Source organism: Nesoenas mayeri (genome assembly GCF_963082525.1).
Source record: "Nesoenas mayeri genome assembly, chromosome: 2".
NCBI lineage: Eukaryota > Metazoa > Chordata > Aves > Columbiformes > Columbidae > Nesoenas > Nesoenas mayeri.
In genome coordinates, this window is record NC_137543.1 from 142,197,066 (window position 1) to 142,221,732 (window position 24,667).

The window sequence follows — 24,667 nt, forward strand, 5'->3', positions numbered from 1 at the left end:
AAATAAAGTTAAAAAACTATTCAGATTTGCAATCTTTCCCCCTTATACTTAGTGAGATTTAAGCAGACAGCTGAGGTTTACAAAAAAAGGAGGTTGGCAAATCACCTGCACTAAAGCTTGCACCTGCGTTCAATATTCACCTTGGTTCAGTCTCAACTTCGCCTGCATCAGGAACTCACAGAGTGCATATCTAAATAATTAGAAGTTTTTATGAGGCCATGATTTTCTTTTATTTGTTGGCATGAGGCACTCTCAGTCCTAAAATGGCGTCAATAATGTTTACAAAGCAGAACATAATCTAGTAAATGTGACAATACTATAATAAGTCTAATTACACTGTGAACAATAATAGGATCCCTAACAAAGACTCTAATTACACTACATAAATATTACTGTTGAGGTTCATATTCATTGCAGGAGATTTTTAGCAGACTTTTTTTTATAACGTCGTTAAGGCGAATCTGAACATTTTAAAGCTCTCCCTTTGCACTGTTTTCCAACTGGTCCATGCGTATCTGTCACTCAATAATAGCAAGAATTATGTGTCTTTGGAAAGTAAGGGGTAATGTAGTACTACTGTTGTTTTAAATTATTCCCTAACAGAAGTTAACTGAGGGTTTTAATTGACATAATTCAGCTGTTTCCAGACTCAATATTTCACCAGAACAGTAATTACCAGTATTTAAATGTTTTCCTTTCAGAACTTAGACTTTATAATCTGACTTTGATGAGATGCAATGGATTGGCAAACCATCACAGTATCACAGTATCACAGTATGTTTGGGATTGGAAGGGACCTCAAAAGATCATCTAGTCCAATCCCCCTGCTGGAGCAGGAACGCCTAGGTGAGGTTGCACAGGAACATGTCCAGGTGGGTCTTGAATGTCTCCAGAGAAGGAGACTCCACAACCCCCCTGGGCAGCCTGTTCCAGTGCTCTGTCACCCTTACTGAGAAGAAGTTTTTTCTCAAATTTAAGTGGAACCTCTTGTGTTCCAGCTTGATCCCATTGCCCCTTGTCCTATCATTGTTTGCCAACGAGAAGAGCCTGGCTCCATCCTCATGGCACTCACCCTTTATATATTTATAAACATTTATTTTGACCATGTTTCTGCTCTTCTCAAACAGGTACTATGTTTATGCAAGACTAGGAATCAGAAGTACCAGCAAAGACAAGTTTTTGTTTAGTCAATGCCTAAACAGAGACCAAAACCAATCCTCTTGAAGTTACACTGTTGACGCAATTAATAAAAATTTGGTATGAAGGTTTTGGCCTTTTTGACAGTGTAGGAGATTACACTCTTCTAGAAAAAACAACAGTGCAACTTAACACCACAAGTTATGCTAAATGTAACATAGAGCTCTGTTGTGAGAACACAGAAACAGGAGCCTGACGTTCAGAATTACCAAACCTACGGTCACCTTGGCTGCCTATGTGCCGGTTCTGCATTTCAAGGTGAGTGCCACCGTGAGATGATAAAGAAACCAAGGAGCTGTTATCCAAGACACTGAAAATTCTAAAAGCCGACGGACAAAGTGCAGCTTACACCAAGGACAATCCCACCACTACAAGGACAGGAAGCCATGTGAACCTTTCTTGACTTCGCTGTGGGCCCAGGCCACAGAAACAGAGTCAACTGGTTAGTGTCACCCCCACAGGAAAACCAGCAACACCTTACACGTTTCAGCTGAACTGGTGTTGGTTAATGGGCACCTCACATTTAGTCAGTCAGTCTTAGTCACAGTGGATTGAGTTACCTAATGACCTCCTGCATCATGGAGTAGGGACAAAGCTGTTCTGCATCTGTGAACAGACCGTCAGATGGGAACAAGTACCCAAGTCAAGAGAGTCCAAACAATAAGTGACAAAGCAAAAAGCCAGACCCAGTTACTGAGCTGCCTTGAAGTAGTGACACTAATTTAGTGGACATGTCCTTTCAAATACCCGTCCAAATCAGCTTGTTCTTCCCTTAAGGAAAAATGAATTCTTAAGCTTGTACCTCACTTCTGACTTAAGCTAAGAGACTGTGGAGAGAGGAAGAGTCATTTCAATGAAGCAGGTAAACAATATTTAAGTTTTCATTAGAAAAACAAAACATCCAATATCACACCTCTATGAAACAACTCGTAAAAAGATGACACCCAGGCACATCAAGATAGAAAAATGGCTTCCAGAGATTAGTTCATAAAGACTACACTTGCACTGATGATCACAGCATCAAAAAGATGTTTTAGTGAGGTACTACACAGTTGAGGAGTCAGAAATTCTACCTGCTCGTCCCACTTGCAAACATGGGAAAAACTCAACTTCCACTGACTAGTTTCTCAGGTTTTAATTTGGTTTTCTTTAGGCAGGGCATGGGTGTAAGTGTCCCCAGTGAACAACAAGAGCTGAGTCCTTGCACACTGTCCACTAGGTTTCTGATTAATCTGTGTAACTCCCACATACTGCATTTCATGTTGGGAGTCACACTTAGGATACTTTATATCACTATTTTCTTCAAGATATACTAAAAGCTGCATGGGAAAGCAGGTTTAGATGAGAAAAAGGCTAAAAATTTAGCAGAGGATTTGGATGAAATTACTTTGTGAGTCAGCCTGTTAAATCGACATAAAAAGCGTCAATACAAAATCATATTTTTTGGTTTGGATGGAGAGGTTGAAGGTATTTCATGAGAAGGATAAACAGAAGAGCAGCTTGAGACCAGGCCTGTGGTAGGGAAGAGAGGACTTTTTCCTGTAATAGCTTATTTTTTGGCTCAACAACTCAGATTCATTTTAATACAAATGAATGAATGATCTCTTGGATTAAAAGCAAAGCAGAAACCTCAAATTAACCGCTGTACTGGTCTTGTGGCTAAACCGCACAGGTTCAGTACCTTCAGGTCTAAAGATCAGCAGTGGCCAAGCAAGGGTGAACAGGCATGTAATGTTATTTGTTCTGAACTTTACATAACAAAGAGTATCCCAACTACCATCCCACTGCTATGTTGCAAAATTCTTCCCAGATATATAGCAGACTGCCAAGTACCAAGAAATTCATGTTCTGGCACTACCAAATTCCACTCGAGTCACCTTCTCATGATGAGCTGTGAGAGTGAACTGTCAGCATCCTGGTTCCATTCACCCACATATTTACAGTACGATCCACAGTGTCTTAACAACTCTTCTAGGACCATCTGCTGCCCAGTGTCATTAACAACTGAACTCCTCCTCAGCAAATGCTAGTAAAATTTGGCAGCCCAGTGCCTTTGCGTTCTCCTGTGAAGCTTCAGTCACATCATGAAGTCCCATTCATATTAAGCCTCACTTCACAAGGCCAGGAACAGCTTCCTTTCCCTTGTTCAATATTGGGAATTGCACACAGTGACTCACTATGACAGCTGCAGACTTCACCTTGATTTCAAGAGCTTGGCTGAGAATGAAAGAGAGGACTTACAGGCTGCACACCAAGAGTAAAGTAAGAAGCCTTTGGTTATGCTTCTGGAAAGAGGGACTAGCAACTTGTTATACATCAAAGCTTTTAAAAACAAATAGGCTCTTTTTTCCCCCTGAAGTTAGTGGAAATTCCTTAGGAACTAAAATATATCCTCATCAGAGCAGCCTTTTACTCAAGGCAAGTTAATACATTTTATTCCTACATAAGCAGCAGCTGTTCAGAAGTTCTGATATGCTTTCCCAAACATACCTAAAAGGATTAAACACTACTATTCAATGTCTATATATAACTCCACACCTAAGTATCTTGGATGTGGAACTTAGTTCTCTCTCCACAACAAGAACCAGAAGCCAACACTAGACTTTTGTCTTTACTAGAGGTCTGATGTTGCCCTCTGTTGGAAGAGAAATACTAGGTTAGATAGACCTTTTAGCTGAGACAACTATTGTGCAGAGAAACATGCTAAGAACATTAGAATCAATTAAAGCAGCTTGGAGTTCCACGTGTGTCAGGTGCAACCCTTTCTGATAGATAAAGCACGAAAGCAAGTGTTTGTCAGACCACTGCTGAGCACTGACACCTCGATCCAGCTCCTCTTGTACACACAGCCTCTGGCAAAGGAGAAGGAACACAGAAAATGGAAAAGGAGAAAAGGAGGTGCATTTTTTTCCCTCCAGTTCCACTCTGCTACTCTTCCCTCACTGACGTAGGTCTCAAAAGAATTCTGCTTGTGGTGGCGGGAACCTTCATACAGCTGAAAATACACAAGCTTTCTGATAAATCTATTTCTGCAAATCGCCTTCACAACTATTTCAATTAAACTTTCTCTGAAGCACTGGAAAACAACAGGAATCCTCACATTGTTAGAAGTAAACAAGCTCAGGCATTGCAAGATTAAGCCTCGATTTGCTTTTCAATTAAAAGATGAAATCTAGTCTGTTTTTTGTATTTAGTAGTCACTCACATTATATCAAACATTTCTGAAGATACTCTTAATAAAAGAGACCCATACGAAAATTTCCTTTACAAGTCAAAATTAAAACATTTTAGACAAGGAAGCTCAGATGAAAAGCACAACAAGAGTCAATAAAGCATCCAACTGGAGAAGTGAAATGATTGAGTAAAAATGTCAGTCCCATGAGAGGAACACATGATATGTAAACAGAGTTAAACATTTAAATTCAAGTATACCTTAACACTGAATGTTCAAAACAAACATAGTCTCACTGCTGCACAGAAAACAGTATCTATAACACCTGCCTATTCATAAAACTGTCTGAAATTAAGCTTATGCCCTCCTCAATAAATATGAACCAAAGGCTACAGAAAACCTGACGTTGAATTCAATGGGTTTTGAATCAGACACCAAGTTAAATAAGTATTTTAATTATTTAAAACACAATTAGGTTTTTTGGCATTTACTTCTTTAAAAACTTTAAGCTGCAAAAGCCTTGTTTTTCCAGAATGTTTCTTTAGCCAAGGAAGTAATTTTGCAGTACCTAGGAACATGACATTCGGTAGTACTACAAACATTTACAGGTTCAAAGGGAATATTTATCCAGAAGAGCTATTAAAATAGCTTGTCAGAAAGGAGATTTGTAAGACCACGCCAGTTTCTCATCAAACTGTTTCACTCAAAAGCTGGTCAAGTGCCATACAGAATAAAAAGAACCAAACACAGGCCTTGCAGAGTGCTATCAGCCCACTGTCGAGCCCAAGTAAGGTTTTCTTGCCAAGAGCAAGAACCTACTTCTTAAGCCTAAAGTAAAAGCTGTGGGCTATATAACATCACAAACCCAGTTCTGCAGACTATTGCTAATCCAGTTAGCGTCAACAGGAACTTTCCATGAGTAAGGATCCCTTAGAGTAAAGGTCACAAAGACATGAAATGTTACTCACATTTTATGGAGGTGGAAGAATTTAGAATACTAAATATATAATGCATTCTGTGCATCCAATATAGCTGTACTCGTAGAGCTGGAGTCATGTTTAGATTAATTTGACAAGAGTTCCGTTATACTGAGAGGGAAGCAATCAGCTTCACCAAAATGGAAGAGGAATTAGCAGAGGGAGAACACAACAGTTTTTGTTTTAAATATTCATAGGCATGCTGATATCATACTTGGCAGTTAACTGGAGAGAATCCTGATCCCAAGTAAAGCATACAGAACTTAATTTACACATTATGTAGTTCAAGTTTCCCCTTTTGCTCTCCCTCCACCCTTTTCCAAAGATGGATACTAACCTTCCTTACACTGAAAACATTAAAACCAAACTTGTCTCCTTAATCTTCAGCTCTTTTCAGAAACCAGCAGAGTTCTCTTTTGCAATTAGCCACAGAAGCATTGCAGTTATGGAAATGTTCTTATGATCATGTTTAAATTACACTATAGCTCACTGATATGCTGCTGTGCTAACAAAGCGATTTATCAATAAACAGTTTTAATTTAGAAACCAGAGTCTAAGGAGAGGTGCTGTGAACACAAGAAAGGCTGAGAAGACTGGGAATCAAGTGACATCTAGTGAAGGCAAAGGTCAAATTTGTTATTCTCTGTGAAGAAACCTTAAGATGCACTTCAGAGTTTGCAGGACAACACTAGAAACCAGGGGCTGAGGTCAGGAAGGGATTACTATGTTGAAAATAAACTATCAAATAGCAAAGAACTGAAACCGCACCAACATAGCTCACAACAATCTGACGTTTGTTAGCTTTTTTACAGCAGCAAGGAACAGTACTGTTCAAGTGAGGATAGGTAAAAAATGTGAATATAAACATACTCCTTCATTTCTACATAAAAGTTTGAAGAAAACACAGTATTAGCCAAGCTTTTTGAATTACTGTGACACGGAAGTACTGTAGTGGACCACAGCATCTTCGGCTTCAATAACTCTTTTGTGAGGAGCGCACAGCTGAGCCAAGATGCTTCTGCAGGACTAAAGAACTTTAGCTGATAGTGTTAAATTGAGATTTATTATTAGGCTTCCATCAAATGCAATTCCAAATGGTCTCGCTAAATCTCAGTGAGTCTCTTTCAGGTGTTTAAGCATGGTATTTTCAGACTTTCACATTACTGCACAGTAGTTGGCTTTAGTGAAAGCAAACCAGCTGAAATGCAGCATCACCTCCCCCTCCTTCAATATTTTCTTCAGTCTATTTAACATGCTTTCTGCAGTTTATTAGGGGGTCTAACCAAAGACGTCCTGAACACCAGCTCTTGAACAGATACTAAAGGTTACCCATCACAGGTCACGGTCACTTCAGCCTCTTACTTGGGAACATCCATCAACTCGTGTGCTTAGCAGTGCATGTGTACAAACCCTGCTTTCACTGTGAGAGTATCTAATAGTGTATAATTTCAGTCTGCTTCATTGGACAGTAGTTGTAGTTTACGCTTTTTGTACCACTGAATTGTTTCTAAGAATTCCTGTGGGACTGTTTTTCACTGCTCCCTGGACCAGCTGCCTGCCCCTTCCAGCACCAATGACCCTCAGGCTGATGCTGTTTACCAGAGACAAGCCCCTCTGAACACACATGGCAAGAGGCAGCGGGACAACTGCTCACTGCTCAAAAGCCAAGTCAGCACAAGTATTTATAAACCATTTACTTGTTCCAGCCCTCCGAGCTGGAAATGAGTTAAACTCTCTCCTGGTTTGGGCTCCCTGTACCACAAAGCAGTACTTAAAGCTGCTTATCTGGGTCTGCATGGTACTGAGTCCTACACGCACCGCTACGTCAGCCAGTCCAGGCTTCAGCTGGCTGTACATTTCATTTCCAGCTACAGCACATGTTCCTCCTACACAAGGGAAAACATGTTACCCCTAATTGCCCATCCTCAATAAAGATCAGGAAACTCACCCTAAGGGTGATTTCCCTCTACAGGATTTTTGACACAGAGGCCAGTGGAAAGAGTTAGAGGCCAAATGGAGGAGTGGGCTGAAGGGAAATGCTGTATCATACTCCACTGCAAACCACCACTCCTGATTACTAGAGGAACCAGAAGAATACATAGAAAATGAAGTACACAACCAAAACCGAGTAAACAAAACTAACCCATTCTCCCCTCAATCTAAACCAAATCTACCTTCTTACCTCTGTCCTTCAATATTAGCAAGGAAAAAATTACACTGTTTGTTAGACAGGAAATTCTTTAAAATGATACAAAATTAAGCTCTAATGAAGTGAGTTCACTTGCACAACATTCATTAGCTTTGAAAATGCCAATTTCAAAATAGTCTCTATCTGGCAAGAGGATTTCGAGCAATTTTATATTACAACCTGTACATGCACATGGAGAAAGATCATTTATGTGGGGCTTCCACAAAAAAATATTATCGCTATTTTAAGACACTAGGAGATAAGTGAAGACACAAAATTTTGCACTAAAACATGCCAGAAAATACTGAGACGCACAAAAAGGGAGATATGCTTGAAGATACCTTATAATATGAGAAGAAAACAGCTTCTGAAGAACTATGTTAAAGACAAGTGATTTGTGTCTAGTTCTATACTTTGTATGTACACTTACTTAGGATGCAAAACGGACTTTGTTGCCATACAGCACAAACTTTGGCAATTTAATTTATGCATAAATTGGGGTGGATTCAGTAGGCACTCTTTATACCATTACAGCATAAAACTCTTTCCTAAATTATTCTGCTTCATTCTCCCAAAGCTTCTTAAAACCCAAATTTATATTATTTAAAGCTAAAATGCTCTACCATCTGTACTTTCTCCGAACCAAAGGTCTGGGTTTTTTTTTCAGGGAGGAAAGAAAAAAAAACAATCTAACAAGGTATTTAATCTAAACGTGCACAGAACTCAGATGTCACAGATTTAGTAAGGCATATATACAGGGATCCCCTTTTCCCTCCTTCTCATGTCCCCCATGCACTCCATTCATAAAGATATTTCCCTTCAGAGATCCTGCAGAAACAGGAAGTACACACAAACCAAAAATACATAACAAAAATGAAAAGCTTACAGTTCATTTAAACCATTACTGCCAAGCACAGATGAGAGGCCACTGTGTCAAGCAAATCCTTATGCTTTGGACACAACCTTGGTTTGACTACACAGATAACTTACTTGTACCCTTTGGGTGTAAATCAAGCCAATACACCAGAAGGAAGCAGAGGCAAAGTAGAGGAGAATACAAGATAAAACAAAGAGTAAAGAGTATATGGGCATCTAGTTCCTTCTAGAAGTCAGCAAGTTTGCTATATAAATAACCTGATACCAGGCAAAGCGCAAAGTGTCAGGTAATACCAGTGGGAGACATCATAACACATCAGCAGTCTGGAGAAGACAATGCAGCTAGACTGGGAAGAAATTCAGGACAGACAGATACAGTGTTTCTGTCTTTGGACCACCTCCAATGCAACTAGGCATGGACTACAGCCAGAAAGATGACTTCTAAAGGAGATGGCCTGATGTAACAGTGACATCAAGGGAACTTAGCAGCGTTATTAAATAAGATCAAGGACACCCTCAAGAGGGTTAGTGGGGATAAAGGGACAAGCATCTGTGCTGGTCACACACAGAGAGTAAAACAATTTGGAAGGAGATGGTAGAGCAAAGAAGCATAAAGCCGTGTCAGCAGCTAAAAAAGGAGAAAAGTTCTGAACTGGGTAACTGCTCTGCTGGAAAATGGCAAAAGGCACAAGGATGATATAGGGTGAGCAGGATGAACGAGACAGCTATTCTGACAGGATCAGAAAGTTAACTCTGAAACAAAATTCAGGTGTGGAAATGGGAACCAACAGCAAAAAGCTAATGGGTCACCTCACAAAAGGGAAAGGACTAAAGACAAGGAAAGGATTACACTTGAGGATCAAGGAAGAAGCAGTGGAAAGAACAGAGGACAGCAGGGGACAGCAGCTCAGAAGAAAGAGAGAAAAGGGCAGAGAATACGATATCGGGTAATACAGGGGAGGTTTCCCAAAAAATAAATAAATAAATAAATAAATAAAAAGAAAAAGAAAAAAAGGAAAAAAAAAAAGAAAAAAAAGTTGTTCCAAATCTCTTGTCATGTAGATATTTAATAATATTGGGCAAGGAATCAGAGCACAAGAGCAGAAGAACAGAAAAATCATCAGGAGTGAGCTATGAATAGCAGACAAGTTTTGAGGTTTTGAGGACATTTAAAGGCAGCACAAGAATATGGTGAAGCTGGCGAGCACAGGATCACCCGAGGTTAACGAGACTGAGCAAAAAGAGCAAAACTAAGCTGCTGTTCACTGCTGCCTACAAGGCAGGCTGAATTGTTACCAGGAGTGTATCTTCCCAGGAAAGAAACTGCCAGAGATACCTAAACAGTGACCTCTAACGGACAAATCGTATAATTCGGGCATTTCCACTGATGGCAGAAACACTCATGGAGTGACTGGATAATGACACAAAAGCTATCATCTCTGAATAGATTATTCAGATGATTACAGCATCAAATAATCTATCAGGTAGGTAAGTCAAATAATTGTTACAGTAGTTACAAACAATCAAAAACTTACAGCATATCCTAAAACTCAGTGAAAATAAAACATGTCAAGTTAACAGTGCAGTTGTTGTGCATACGCTGATGACCAGCACTCGTGCCTGTGCCAATGCTGACATCCCTTTGACATCCCAAGCCCACTTCCCAGTCTTGTTGTTCCCTCCGTGCACTCCTGGGCTGGACTACAGTTAACCTGAGCTTCTGAAAGCTCTTCAAGCACACCTCCTGTTCATGATGTAGTACAGGGACTTTCATTAACTTCATCAGCATACCAAGTAAGGATATTAAGCATGACTATACTAGTCTGTGAAATTTTGTATATGCTAAGTAGCTGGAGAATACCTTGAGTTAGCCCATCTATCTAAAGCCTAGAAGTTTCAGTACCACTTCACAGATCATGCCAAATAGTTCACAAAAGCTGCTCTGCAAGAAAAAAAAAGTCAGATAAGGCACAAGCTGCACTATATATCCTCAAACACTGTGAGATGCTTCCTCTTAAAAAAGGGCATTTCTCTATTGCTAATTCTGCTCCAATTATTGCTCACTTACAAATCTGGTGGCATAAGAGGACCAAAAGATGAAGCCCATCTACCCTGCTGACTTGAATTTGAGCATGCAAAGGTACTTATTTCCAGCCATTTGGTCTTCTAGTGTAACCAATTTTTAAAAAAGCTAAGCCCTGAAGACAGTGTGATACACAAACCTTACTACCAGCTGGAAAAAAAACCTCTTCATACTCACTCTCTCCCAGAGCTCCAAACCATTCCACTTGAAATGACATAGGGCAAGTCACAGAGTAGAAAAGACAGCCAAGCTTGGCCATGTGCCTTTTGTCTCCCTGACCCGGGCTCCCTGGACATCCCAGTATTCTGCAGTGCCCAACAACTGTCCTCAGGAACGATTATGAAACCACAAACTCTAGCTAAAGAGGTTTGAACAAAGTAGGACGAAGTTTGATTTCAATATGACAAATTCATTAACACAAAAATTCAGAATCCTGATGACAGTCCAAACCGCTGGAAATTAAGCACACTGTAACACATGACTGGCACAGCCACCCCAGCACCAACCGTGGAGCAGCAACACAAGAGGAGGCACATTGGCTGGCCCTGCAAAACATGCAGATCTGCACCAACACCAAAGTTCACTTTCATCCTGCACAGGGACGTTTGAAAGAAGAAGTGGCCGACATTGCTTCGGACTTTGAGAAAAGTTAGGTACCACTTGAACTTGGGTGGACAGTCCTAAGCAGAAGAGCAGAAAACAATGGAATGGATACTCATAAAAATTACTGTTGCACAGAAGATGCAGAAAAAATATTTATGACTGACCAAAATGATCAAGCATGGTTTCTACAGAATTATGTCCTGTGGCGTCAACACCCTTCCAGCACAGCTACCCCAATTCCCTACCACTATTCATGTCCTATAACAACCCCACTGAGCATGGGGTGATTGCCACCCCTATGTCCCCCAGCTCCCATCAAATCACACGGAACATAGACAACTTAATCACATCTACCCAAATTATTCCATGACACTGAAGTGCAGATATCTGTCATTCGGCCACTGATTTCCAGAGATTTGAGGAACATTTGTCAGGACTTTTATTCCATTTATTTTGATGTTAGCCAATAGGTTCTGAGACCTGAGTCAGATCAGACAACTTATCCAGGGATAACAGCATAAGCACAACTGTCTTTAATTTTGCATCTCACCGGACAGGTAGCTTTAAATCATTAAAAAACTGGAAAAAAATCTCAGAGTATAATATATGGAGGCACTGGCCCATACGTCTACATTAAGTTAAGAGAAAATAAAAATACCTACTTTCTCCCTCTGCTTTCAACTAGATTGTCATAGGGGACATCAAAATGGAATCATCCCAGGTTTGTCACTTATGCAGCAACTGGTTCAACAAAACTGCATAATCACACTTATTTAGCTTCCCCTAGAGTTTTGCTTCCAACTTTAAAGCAAAAAAGGTTCTCATCAAGTAGCAAAGGACAAACTCAACTGTTTCAGAAGTTACCTGGAGCAGACACAGCCAGTTCAAGATGCCTCCACTAGGATAGCACGAGACAGCTGAAAAAAATTCAGCCTAATAATCTCCAGAAAAAAGAAAAATCAATGTGGATTTGGGTACTTCTGATAATGAATTATTTACAGACATGTAAATGCACAAGCACCAGCAGTATGAATGGCATATTAAAAGTATTAACAAAATAAAAATATTCTAAGAAGTATGATGGATTTAATAGAGGGGTCCTCATACCTGCTAACAGAATTTTACTTTTAATAGTTTTCTGTCAAAAATATGAACTATGGTTACACAAAAATATACATATCTAGCTTTTACATGTATTTATTCTTCCAGACAGACATATTTACTCTAAACAGCAGGAAAAAAAACCAAAAAGCAGAACACTCATTTAAATGGCAGAAAACTAGCAGAAGATGCTAATATGACCTTAGTGTAGCATGTCAAGTGTCACTGCCACCAGCTTCCTAGTCATTTTAAGAACAATCTGCTAAGACAATTAATTACACAGCTTAAAAGATTAGGTCAACAGTGTCAAATATCACACTATGAACTTGAGATTTAGCCTTTTAAAAATGTATGCTGTCTATTTAAATGTCTACATCAATTTGTGAAAGAATAGTAAGTTTGAGACTTTATGAGTTACTTCTCAAAAGAAGCAGTAGTTTTACTTTCCCATAAAATAAACTCAAACATAGCAATTAGAGAGGCTGACAGAATCCCTGGGCTCAAAGAACAGATCTACTTGCAGCCTGCTGATCTAAGGGCTACTTTAGAAGAGAGCAGTGAATAAAAGTTGAGATTTAATATAACACAATTTTAGCGCAGTGGCAATCCTTAACCTGGTATTTTGAAAACTAAAGCTGCTTTCAACAAATGGTGTAGTCTGAATTTTTCCCGAAGAGTTTTTTTGACAGAAGTAGACTGCTTGACTTCCATACCTGAAGCTCACAGTCAGCTGGCCTTGCTCACATGTCTGGTCATAGATATAATGCAGTTGAGTTTGAATTTATTTTCACTTGCTTCAGTCAAATTAATTATCCATCTACTAAAATGCAGACTGCGTCATTTCCAATACAGCTAAAAAAAACCCAACATTCAAAAGTCCTTACTTAAACATAAGGACTTCAGAGTCACGGCAGGGAATGGATTTTTGGCTGAATTGGTAACAAGAAGGACAGTACATGGCAGACCTGTATTGAGGTTGGAAAGGCATGTTGAACATGGCTGCTGTTTTTAATAAAGTGTTTCATCAGCAAGTACTCTTAGCAGCAACATTGCATTGTGTTAAAAAAAAATAAACTAGCAGTATCAGCTTTTCGGTACTGCTCAACTGGCTGTAACCAAGTCCAAAACCAGCAGTATACTTACTTGTAAGCTTGTTGTGACTCAGAACCAGCTGTGTGATATGAGACAACGTAACTGCAAATGAAGAGAAAAAGAAGTTAGTTTATGGACACAGCAACTGAGAGCTTCTGTCTATTTCAGCTAAAAAAAAAGAGACAAATTATTCTCTCCACTCCAGTAACTCCAGATCCGCCTGCACTGCCGCAACAAAGGAGAGAAGCCTGAGACTTCAGGCTGTATCCAGCCACTTCTCTGCCCCTTCACCTCACATTTCTGTGGCTGCAGCGAACACAATGGCGCAGTCAGTGCCGGTGCCTCCCCGCAGAGATCTGTTCTGGGCATGCAAAAACCCTTCTCATTTCTGTCCTGTGAATCCTTCCTGAGGAAAAAACGATAGGTACCCCAATATTCATCCCAACAGAACACGTGCCACACAAGCAATTACATTTCCACATGTTCCCAATCCACTATCAAGTCACTGCTAGAATTAAGTCCTAGGTACCAAGAACTGCATTTACAACCTCACATCCACGAAGCGCAGTAGCTGAGCACCATCACTGCTGCATGGCAAATGGCCAGGTGACAATATCAAATATTGACTCTAATTAATTGAATGATCTGATTGATCAAAACCCCTCAGATTCTACCTTATTGCACAAACAAGTGTGGGGCACAAGACAGCTACAGAGACTGACACCACCCCAGCACTTCATCCTTTACTTTGTTTTCACCACCTTCCACCTTCAGCACTGCCGTTGCTTTCCCTAGAAGCTCCATAACCCACAACTGACAACAGTATCTGATCAGAAAAATATGCTAAATGGTCAGAGAAGAAACTCACAACCTTGAAGGAGATCTTAAACACCTTCCCCCTCCTTGTAAAAAGATTGTTGTGTTTTATTAGAACTATAATATATATATATATATAAAAAAAAATTATATATCTATATATCTATATATATATATATAGATATATATGCTGCCCCAGGGGAATGAAGCTGTGCTGGTGAGCACATGTGAAAACTGGCCATGCTCATCAATGCTGACTAAACTGCATGTTGGGGGAAAGAGCATGGAGACCCTTGAAAGCTCATGGCTTAGCACAGGCAATAAAACCTGTTAGCAGAGTGAAAGCAGTCACTCAGAGGCAGGAACGGACAATTCAGAGTGTAAAAATAAACAAAAAGCATCACCACAGTTCCCTCTGCAATTCAAGGTTGTGGAACAAGAAAAGGCTGGGAGATGAAAGGAAGAAACAGTGCACCCACCCTAAATTTCTCCTAAGAGATGAGCACTATTTAGTGCTGCCTGCGCCGCCTCACGAAGCAGAAAGACAAAAAGCCCAGAGAAAGAAGCCCAGAGAAAGTCTGTAAGAGTTCGTAGAAAAAAATAGCACTCAAGGGCAGATAAGAGCAGCAGCCTCCACAAAGAGCTCTAAGCTTTAAAACATAAAAGGCACATCAGCATCTGAACCATAAGCAACCATTTAACACTATTGATTACTTACACATATACCTAAGTACAGGAATGCCTAAGTACCCCTTGCACGTTTTTTTCTCTTGGTTTAGATGTAATAGCTGTGACAATAAATAGTTAGCATACAAGCAACAAGTTATCTTGATTTCAAGAATGCACCAAATATCCACACAGAAGTTTTAGGGTCAGGCTACTACTGTTAGCTAGGACAATTTACTTGTAGAGTAACTACAAATTTTCATTATGGTCGCAGTCCCACTATTGTTTCACAACAGAGTGGATCAAGGGAAGAATATTTAAGCTCTTCCCTTTTGGCTGTAATATCAAGCCTTTTGATATACTGCTGCCATGCACTGCAAGTTAGCTTTATATAAAATACTTAGACAACAGAATTTGTCTTATTTTTTTATTAAGGGAAAAAAACCAAACAAACAAACAAAACCAATAAACTAAAAAAACCACACACAACAAAACCACGCCACGCACACTAAACAGGAAGACTCCAGAGACCTTGCTGAACTGAGATAAGACACTGCCTGTCCCATTGGAGGAAGTTAATGCAGAACGAGTATTTCAGTGTTGTACAAAGTGACTTATGTGTAGCCTACCCCTACATCTTCTGTGCTTTGGTTATTTTAAGAGTGGACAATTATATCAACACTAACTTTCTGATAAAAAATTCTAGGCATGTTAATTCCTACCACACAAGCATGTACTTTATGTAAAATATGAATAGCTTACAGATGGAATGATAACAAGAACAAATTAACACTTACAAAGTAAATAGGATTTCATCCAATATTCCTTCCCTGACAACAAGACTAGAGAGCAGCAGATGTCTAAAGTTATCTGGGCAAAACAATTCCTTAATTCATAGCTTCCCCATATCAATCACTTAAAAACACATAAATCAGAGATTAGAGACTCATCCCTACTCCAAGAACAATTCCATAATTGTTGTCCTATCAATAAATGTCCTAACCATCAGGCTAGGGAAAAGGCACTTCTTGCCCTCCTTGCTGAATCCAACCGTTCACCTTACAGGATGAATATTAATGCTGTCTACCATTACCTGCCCATATCAGGTGCTTTGTAATTATTTATTTCATAGTATGAAACAAAAAACCACATTGGAACACTTCCACAGGGCAAGGCATTTCTTAAAATTATTCATGTATGGACGCACAAACATAACATAGATGTGCTCACAAATGGTATAACATTTGTTTGAACACATGCCACAACAATAAGAAACGCCTTTGAAGTTAAAAAATCTTTAACGTGATCTTTGCATTAGTATGATGAGCTAAAGCACAGAAAACCTAAAACAGGGAACATTTTTAGTCTCTTTTTTTTTTTTTTTAACAGAATATCTTTGAAAAGAGTTACCATGTTTCCAAAAACCTCAAAAATTCAGATGCTCTGAAGGCGTGTGGCACAATTCTAGTTTGTACTTTAAGTCATTAGTAGAAAACACAGATGTGCCTGGATTCGAGGAATATTCCAAAAATAGAGCTCAACTTCTAATGACATTAATGAACTCCTGAGTGAGCAGTGGCTCAGGGCCTACTGAACTTTTCTTTGTGAATCTGAACACCACATTATATACAAGCTGATACCTCCACTCTACTAAACAACAAAAGCAGGAAGAGATGTGGAGGTGGCCAAGCTTTCAGGACTAAGCCAGTTTAAGACAGTTTTGCATACCAAGTGTCTATCTCCATCCAGATAGGAAAAGTATTTCATCTTGATTTGGAAACAGACATTGATATTTGTCAGAGGCAAGTCTGGTCTGTGTTGTCTCTCCCACAACTGCTGCAGAGGGTGGAAGACAAGGCAAAAGAAAACTCAAGTGGCTGCCCTGTATTGCAGCAAGTTGTTCACCAGACTAGGGAAAGAGTGGCCAGAAGGCAATCCTACCCAAGCCAGGGAATATATTCCTCTTTCCCTTTTCCCTCCCCCCATATAGCACCAGTTTTCTATGATCACTTAAAACCATGGAAAACAATTTTTTTTTGCAATAAGGGTGGCCCAGGTTGCCCAGAGATGTGGTAGATGCTTCATCCCTGGAGACACTCAAGGCCAGGCTGGATTGGGGTCTGAGCAACCTGATCTAGTTGAAGATGTCCATGCCATGAGTGGTTGGAGTAGATGAGCTTTGAAGCCCTGAAGGAAGAGGATTGGCACACTGGGCAGATGCTACACAGTATACTGCTCCAAATCCTTGCGTCTGCATTAACTCTGTGTGAATTAAGTTAATAAAGCTTAAATACAAGTCCACTAGCTACTCTGTAGCAAGTACTCAAATATGCAGTGGGACAAAGTTTGGTGCTTTCCTTGAAGGATAACCAAGACTATAGGGAACACCAAATGTTTCCTCCAGTCATAACCTAATCTGTTGCTTATCTCCGAACATCTACTAGTGGCCCTAATTAAAGATAAGATACTAGAAAAGAACAGTCACCAGGCACAAAACATGACAGTTGTTTTATAGGAAACATTTTTATTTCATGGAAACAACTAAGTTTCTGAAAAGGCAACCTTTAACACTGCACTGCAGAGATAACCAGCCCACCTAGAAGGGAAAGCACCAAGGTCAGACATCCTAGCTTCCCTGCCAGCTCTGAAAGACACAAACACCTAAAACACGCATCCACTCTAGAAAAGATCATCTGTCAAGAGTCAGATGACAGGTTTAGAAAACGCTTAAACAAGTTCAATATATTCTTAAAGCATTATCTAAAATTCAGAGGTAATACCTATTCATTTCTTTTTTAAAGGTATATTTAGAGGAAGTTATTCCTTCTCAAGACAGGAAGTGGCAAATATCTTGAAGATTAAAAAAAAAAAAAAAAAAAAGGACAAAAAAACCCCCAACTTACAATGCCTTCTCTGCCGAAGTGCAGAGTAACTGAAAAAGCAAGAAGGCCTCAATTAACTGAGCAGAAACCAGTCATCATTTGCCCCTCCCTTAACTTTCATCTCAAATTGGAGAAGGCCCCAAATCTCCACATTAAATCAAGTCACACGATGTGCACCGAAGGTGCTCAGACTTCCCTGATGCAGCGTAACTAGTGTACCACAAGTCTATACTTCATGTAGGGAGCTCCCAGCCAAACAAGCTTGAGATGCTTAATTAGCAACTTGGTATCAGGGACCATGTGTGGACCAGTGTCCCATACTGTGGTCCCTGACCATGCCTGCACAACAAACCCCAAACAATCCTTGTACAAGAAAAGCTTCATTACTTCTTCTCCCCTGCCTGAAAGATCAAAGCTGGCTAATTAATTACATGTCTTAACGTTGATAATATGCACCAAGTCTACCTAACAAATAGGACAGTATTCTGTTGCTACTCCATACTCTTAATGTGTTTATCTGCAAGGGATAAGTATAGTTCAGAGAATGGGTCTGTAGTTAATGTGAACTAAACACTACTTTGCCTCAAACAACTGTTCATCCAACAGAAAAACTGTGAAGCTTTCTATTTAACTTGAGTTCATACATAAGGGCTCTAGAATGTAACCCTCCTGGAATCCCATGCACAATTCAGAAGTGGGCAAGGAATCAGTAAAGGATGTAGACTTAAATACAGAACCTAGTTCTGCAAAACTACACTTTAGTATTCATCCTTTACTGATGGGACTGAAGACACTTCGGTCTGCTCCTGACTCTGCAAACAATGGTTAGCTGGTAGTGAGCCACAGATTTCCCTGAACTTGTTTCCATCGCGTAAGAAGAGTTACATACACTTGCTCCTGATTGCTATTAAGTTTAACACACATGGCAAAGAGCTAGACCAGGGTACAGTTAGAGTTTCAAGTACATGGGCTGTTTAAGATTTTGGTTTTTTTCTCATTACATCATGCCTGTAGCTCACTACAGCCAGTCACAATTTTAACTCTCTGCATATTAGCTGTAGCGTAACATCATTTACACTCTTAGTCAAAACAAAAGCAAGACAGAGTTACTTGCCTTGCTCTTCATTTCTGGGTTCTCCAGAGTTGTGACAGAATGTTGTTACCGGTATGCTGCACTTGCTGTAGTTAATTTACAACAAATGCAACACACGAATAACAACACACTCTCACAATTCTGAAAGCACATGTAATACCCAGAGTCTGACATTGCTGTATCTGTAACACGGTGTTACCTCGCTCTCCTTCAGAGACCAGCCATGCCTTGCTCCAGGTTAATGCCATCCTAATCCTTCCAAAAACCAGCAGAGACGCTCCGTGGCTGACGTTTTGTGGGAGGGGCAAGGACAGACAGGAGGCAATGTCTCCTCATCACTCCGGTGCCAGAATGACAGCAGTGAGCGGCGGGGAGCACCCGGGGCTGCAGAGGGGGCACGGGCACAGGTGATGGGGGCCACGGACGGCAGTCGCAGCTCCCCAGCGCGGTCTCCCCGGTGCGGCGGCGCAGCGGCTCTCCCGAGCGCACTCACGGCTGGCTCCGGGGCTGGTGGCAGCAGCGAGCAGAGCGATTCCCCCGCCCACGAATCTCTGCCCGAGCCCCCGATGCCCAAAGCCCCAGGACAGCACCGGACAGAAAAGGCCCGGGCAGCTCCAGCACCACCGCGGCAGCAGCCGGGAGCGGGTCGGCCCGGCCCCTCCGTGCCCAGGCCCGGCTGCGGCCCCGGCTCGTCCGGGACAAATAAGGAAGTTTCCGCGCTCTCCCCGCCCGCCGCCGCCGGTACCTACAGAGGCCGGGCACGTCCAGCATGTTGGAGATGCCGCGGTCACACATGTCCACCTCGGGCTGGTTCTTCTCACGGCTCTCCTCCACGATCTTCTTCAGCGACTTGGACATGGTCTGGGCGGGGCAGAAACGGGCACCGTGAGGCGGGCAGAGCGGTGCGGGGGAAGGCGGCCGGGGGCGGCCGCCGGCACGGCGCGGGGCCGGGTCTCCCCCTGACGGGACCGAGGACAGCGAGCCCGCGCACTGCGCCCCGCGCCGCCGGGAGGTGAGGTCCCGTCCCGTCCCGTCCCGTCCCCCCACGCCCGCCCCAGCCCAGTGGAGCCCTGACCGGGATGCCGGGCGCCCTCCTGCCCTGGTGAGTCGAGAGGGGCCCCCGGGGCGACTCACCGCGCGGCGGTACAGGGAGACGGGACGGGACGGGACCGGTGGTCAGGAGAGCGGCTGAGGGCGGCTCCCCGCGGCTGCACGCGCCCTGCCCGCCCCGCCCAGGCACGCCCCGTCGCCCCGTCTCCCCGTCTCCCCGTCTCCCCGCCCTCGCGCGCAGGCGCGCTGCGGCCCTTCCCCGGGAAGCGGAGGCACCGCCCGCGCCGTTCCACCCACGGCTGGGAAGATGTCGGACCAATCAGCGCGCCTCTTCCGCTCTGAGCCGCCGCTAACCATTGGCTGGAGGCGCCGGAGGAAGGGTCACTGGCCAATAAGCGCGTCCCGTAGGTGATAACGGGTCTCAAGCCGCTCAGGATCCGCTTGCGCGAGTGCGGCTTTGGCGCATGCGTGACGGCAGCGGGGCGGCCCCTGCGGGTGCTCGAGCCGCTGTGCCGGGGCGCGTCGTGCGGCTGCCGGCGAGTGTCGGTTTGGGCAGCACATGCCAGCGCCAGGCCGGGAGCAGCAGCCCCGGGAGAGGGGCCGCTGAGCGGACTCCGCAGCGCTGCCGGGTTCGGGCGGGGTGCCGTCTCGAAGGATCCGCCGCCAGTGGGTCAGCCAGCCCTGCTCCGAGCCGGCAGCCTGGGAGCGGAGACTCGGCTTCCTCAGTGCCGCTGCGGGGCCGTTTGGCAGCGGGGTCACCCGGGGCCCTGTACCCCGGGGCGAGTGCGAGCTGAGCCCGGTGCCAGCGCCGTCTGCGGAGCACCGCCCGGCACCGCCCAGCCGCGCCGCGCTCGGAACGCACAGACCCGAGAGAGCGGGTTGCGGAGGCCGCGGCGCTCTGCACAGAGGAGCGGTGATCCCGGGCTCTCAGCACAGAGGAGCGGTGATCCCGGGCGCTCTGCACAGAGGAGCGGTGATCCCGGGCGCTCTGCACAGAGGAGCGGTGATCCCGGGCTCTCAGCACAGAGGAGCGGTGATCCCGGGCTCTCAGCACAGAGGAGCGGTGATCCCGGGCGCTCTGCACAGAGGAGCGGTGATCCCGGGCTCTCAGCACAGAGGAGCGGTGATCCCGGGCGCTCTGCACAGAGGAGCGGTGATCCCGGGCGCACCGTCCCGCGGAGCGTGCTGGGCAGCGGTGGCTCCCGCGGAGCTGGAACTTGGCACGCAGAGGTGCAGCTCACACCCACCCGGGGGTACAGGCCCCAGGTGACCCTGCTGCCAAACCACTCGCAGCGGCACTGAGGTGTTCCTTGTGAAGCACCGAGTCGCAATTGAGTGAGAAGGCGTGGGAAAGTCAGTAGCCACAGCACGCTGTCCGAGGGCCAGCTCATTCCTTCTCCTTGAAAACCTAATTTTCAGGTTGTTCCACCAGCAGTCATACTCACGAGTTTCAGCAGATGGCCTAGATCACTGGAGTAACCCCTCTCCCCTCTCTTATCCCCTAGCACCTCTTCCCAGTACATCCAATTCTTCCATAACCCCTTTGTCTACAAGCATCCCCAGCTGGAGGCAGGTCAGGCTGTGTCTGGGGACTGGCCAGTGCAGCCCTCCCCATGGCTGTGGTGGAGCGCACACCACAGGCTTTTCCAATTGCAGTCTTACTCTACTATTCAGCTATTGATTTCTTGCTTATGAAACAACTATAAAACATCTTTGATATCCATCAGGTCCTAAATTTGTCACTTGGCTTAAATGTTTGTAGAGCAAATGCCAGAATTCTTTGGTGAGGCTGGCATGTGCCTTCTGTCCCTAGGAGAGCAGGCTAAAGGAGGTGGCAGATGTATGGCCAGGACCGTATGGCAGAGCTGCAGCTGCCATGTGGTGGCAAGAAAAGGGAGAAGTTGCTCCATCGCCAAGGTTCCCCCAGCCGGGCAGTGGGCGCTGGATGTGCCTCCTGTGCTGGGGAGCAGCGTGGCTCTGGCATTGCCCCTGCTCTGCTATGCTAGGGAGTTCTAACCAAGGAAATGAGGTTTTACATTATTATTCTATTTTTATCCTTTTTCTTTCCCTCCAAGAAAAGCTATCATAAGGGTCAACATTAATGCAGGGTTAGCGTGTCATCAAAACAATAAAACAGCAACATGCACCTGCAAAAACAGTTGTATATTGCTGGGCACTGCTACTAAAAAATTATCCAACAGTGATTATGTGTGGTAACTTGAACACAATATTTGTTTTGCTGATCTTTGCCTTATAAAAGCAAGCTTCTAGAAGTTTGCCTTTATTTTTATTATCAGCTAGCAAACATTTTAAACATTTATTTGTTAGTAATCCTGTATTATTGCTGCTGTTGTTATTATGAACAGTAGTTGATGCTATGAATTTTTGTTACATTTCATTTTAAAGAGGACTGCAGAATAATTCTATGGTTTTAGTTTGGCAGCTGACAAAAAATAATCACCCAAATATGTTAATTCTGGTGCCTAGGACACTCCTCTGCACTTACTGAGGGAAAATGAAACACCTCCCCGTTTGTTTACAAGCTGAGTGAAAACTGCTCTTCTGCCAAAATTGCTTTGTAAATTTAACTAAAATGAGCTAATGTTTTAAATCGCCTGCACCACAATTTCTAGCATTTTAGCTGTATATCTTCTCTCTCCTTTACTTCAAGTAACTATAGCCCCAACAATCTTATTCTGTTATTACTTCTCATGTATTGTTTATAAAGAACAGCTCTGCCACATGGGAAGGGCAATTAAAAAATACTGTTGCAGACCTTCTAGTGCTCATTCTTCAAATTCTAGTCTTCAAAGTGCTTACCATTCATATACAAGTGTCTTATAAAATATACCTTTATATAAGAATAAATATGTGTAGTAACTTGTAGAAGATTTACACATAAGTTAAAAACATGCAGGCTTTGGGAAGTGAAAACGCACGTTCATTGTGGGTGCTTTGTCACTGGTGGGGGAGGTTGTTTGTAGTCATGCAGGTGTTGTAACACAGACATGCAGCATTCACAACTACAACATTATCTATAAAATAGACAGCAAGGTGCACAGACATGAAATCAAAGATATTTCTGGCAGTATTTTGAGGCGAAGCCATAAATCTTACTAAACACAGATTTTGTCTTTTGAATTGTACACTGCAAAAAACACATAGAAGTTTCATGGAATACTTAATATTAAAACATCAGTTAAGTAGTCCCTGTTTGCTTTTGCTGTGCGTTCATTTTAAAGCAAATGTTTTAAATGACTTCTTACCTTGCAAGATAGAAACATGGCTTAGCACCAGCTCTCTCCTCTAAGAACCTCCACTTTAATTCTTCTGCAGCGTTATTTCTGTTGTGGTTCCACATATAAAATGTTAGAAGACAGCAGTAGGTTACTTTGTTCCTGTTTTTTTAAAGAATGGGTTTGATAATTTACTCTAAAATTAGACTTTGACTATTTTTGGTGATAGTCAGTTGGGCTAGATCAATTGAACCTTGTACCAGCAGCTTCATTCAACAGCCTTCATGAACACAAATTCTCTGCAGGACTTCCACGTTTTTCTAAAGAACCTCATAGGTTTTACTCATTTTTAGGTAAAATCATGCACAGATATGGAGTATTTGTAACTTTCAAAGATGCACCAAGCATTAGTTATTGTTAAATTAAAAAAAAAAATGAAACGCTTGCAAATTTCTCTTCATAGTATTCGCAGTGCTCTTTACTCTTTTTTTTGCTGCAGAAGTTCAGTGATTCCATAAAATTTGACATTGTGACAGAAAGTCATACCAGGAGCGAGTATTTATCACATCAAAAATGTCCAAAACCTTCTAATCTGTTTTAAAGTGAAATATGCTTTTCTCTTAGTGAAATGCATATTTCTGAAGTACAGATTTCAGCAAACTCATCAGTTTAACTGCAGTTCCCCTTTCGAGCTTGAGGCCAAAGGTCGTATTACCAGAATGATTTCATGCTCACCCCAGGTCACCAGATGGCATCTACATGCCATTGCCTGCATCAACAGTGGGCCATCCCCAGCAAAGGGGACAGGGGTGTCCTTCGGGAGCTCAACTCCTGTCCATTAACTGTATGATGTGTGGCTGATACAGGTCTCAAAAAAACAGTAATTAAATTCATTCATTAAAACCCTGTACAGGTTTCTATTGTTTGTCAATTTATCTGTTGTTGTACTCCTGACAAGGCCAAGGTTTGACCTGAGACCTCATTGTCCATCAGGGCACTTGTGACAAAAGAGATGGATGTCCCGCAGAGCACTGCCTGTGGCGGCAGGGACCTGTTTGGTGAGAGACGTGCCCTTCCCTTTCACCTGTGGCTTCCAGCGGGGCTGAAATGCAGAAAATGACAGTGTTCTTGCCAAGCTGATTTTCACCTGTAGTCTGACGCTTCCATGACCAGCCACCTAGCAGTGAGAGACAGCAGCCAGATCCCCGAGGGGTTTCTCTGCCCTGCACCAACTGCACCAAATCCACGGTGATTCACAGGAAAGTCAAAGCCAGAACAGACATTCACAAAGGCTGGAGATGCAGCTGTCCAAGGAAGAAACCAAGTCCTGATCTCCGCAGGCAAATGGCCGAAGCCACACGTCATTTTACTCGCAGTGTCTTACACACTGCTCTCTTCAGAGCTTGTTTTGTGGCTTCATCTCCAGACAGCTCAGATGTTTGTTTTCTTTACTGCTTACTGTCCCCTTTATGGAGTTTTTAATAAACTTTATGGACAAAAGTATATCGGCCCTTGATTGCAAATATGAAATCAGTTTGGTGTGGAATCTCAGCAAGAGCTTTCTGGGCCAGTGATCTGAAAATGTTTAATTTGATGATATGGTCTTTTATGTCTTCCCTTATTAGAGGATCTTTC

The 24,667-nt window shown here is 42.8% G+C and overlaps 1 protein-coding gene across 5 annotated transcripts in view; it reads right to left on the reverse strand.

Moving 5' to 3' along the window:
• The window catches only part of RSU1 (Ras suppressor protein 1), a 104,038-nt gene extending 84,021 nt beyond the window's left edge, over nt 1-20,017 (reverse strand). For 4 of the 5 annotated variants that reach the window (XM_080339143.1, XM_080339145.1, XM_080339146.1 and 1 more), the window contains exons 1-3: nt 19,881-20,017; nt 19,496-19,607; nt 13,341-13,391 (exon numbers count right to left, since the gene is read on the reverse strand). In XM_080339143.1, coding sequence (XP_080195269.1) covers nt 13,341-13,391; nt 19,496-19,604 — 160 coding nt within the window. In that variant the 5' untranslated portion in view covers nt 19,605-19,607; nt 19,881-20,017. Of the gene's footprint in view, nt 1-13,340; nt 13,392-18,945; nt 19,027-19,495; nt 19,608-19,880 lie in introns of those variants that run through there. The other variant, XM_080339144.1, reaches the window with a different exon arrangement.
• Nucleotides 20,018-24,667: the final 4,650 nt, after the last annotated feature.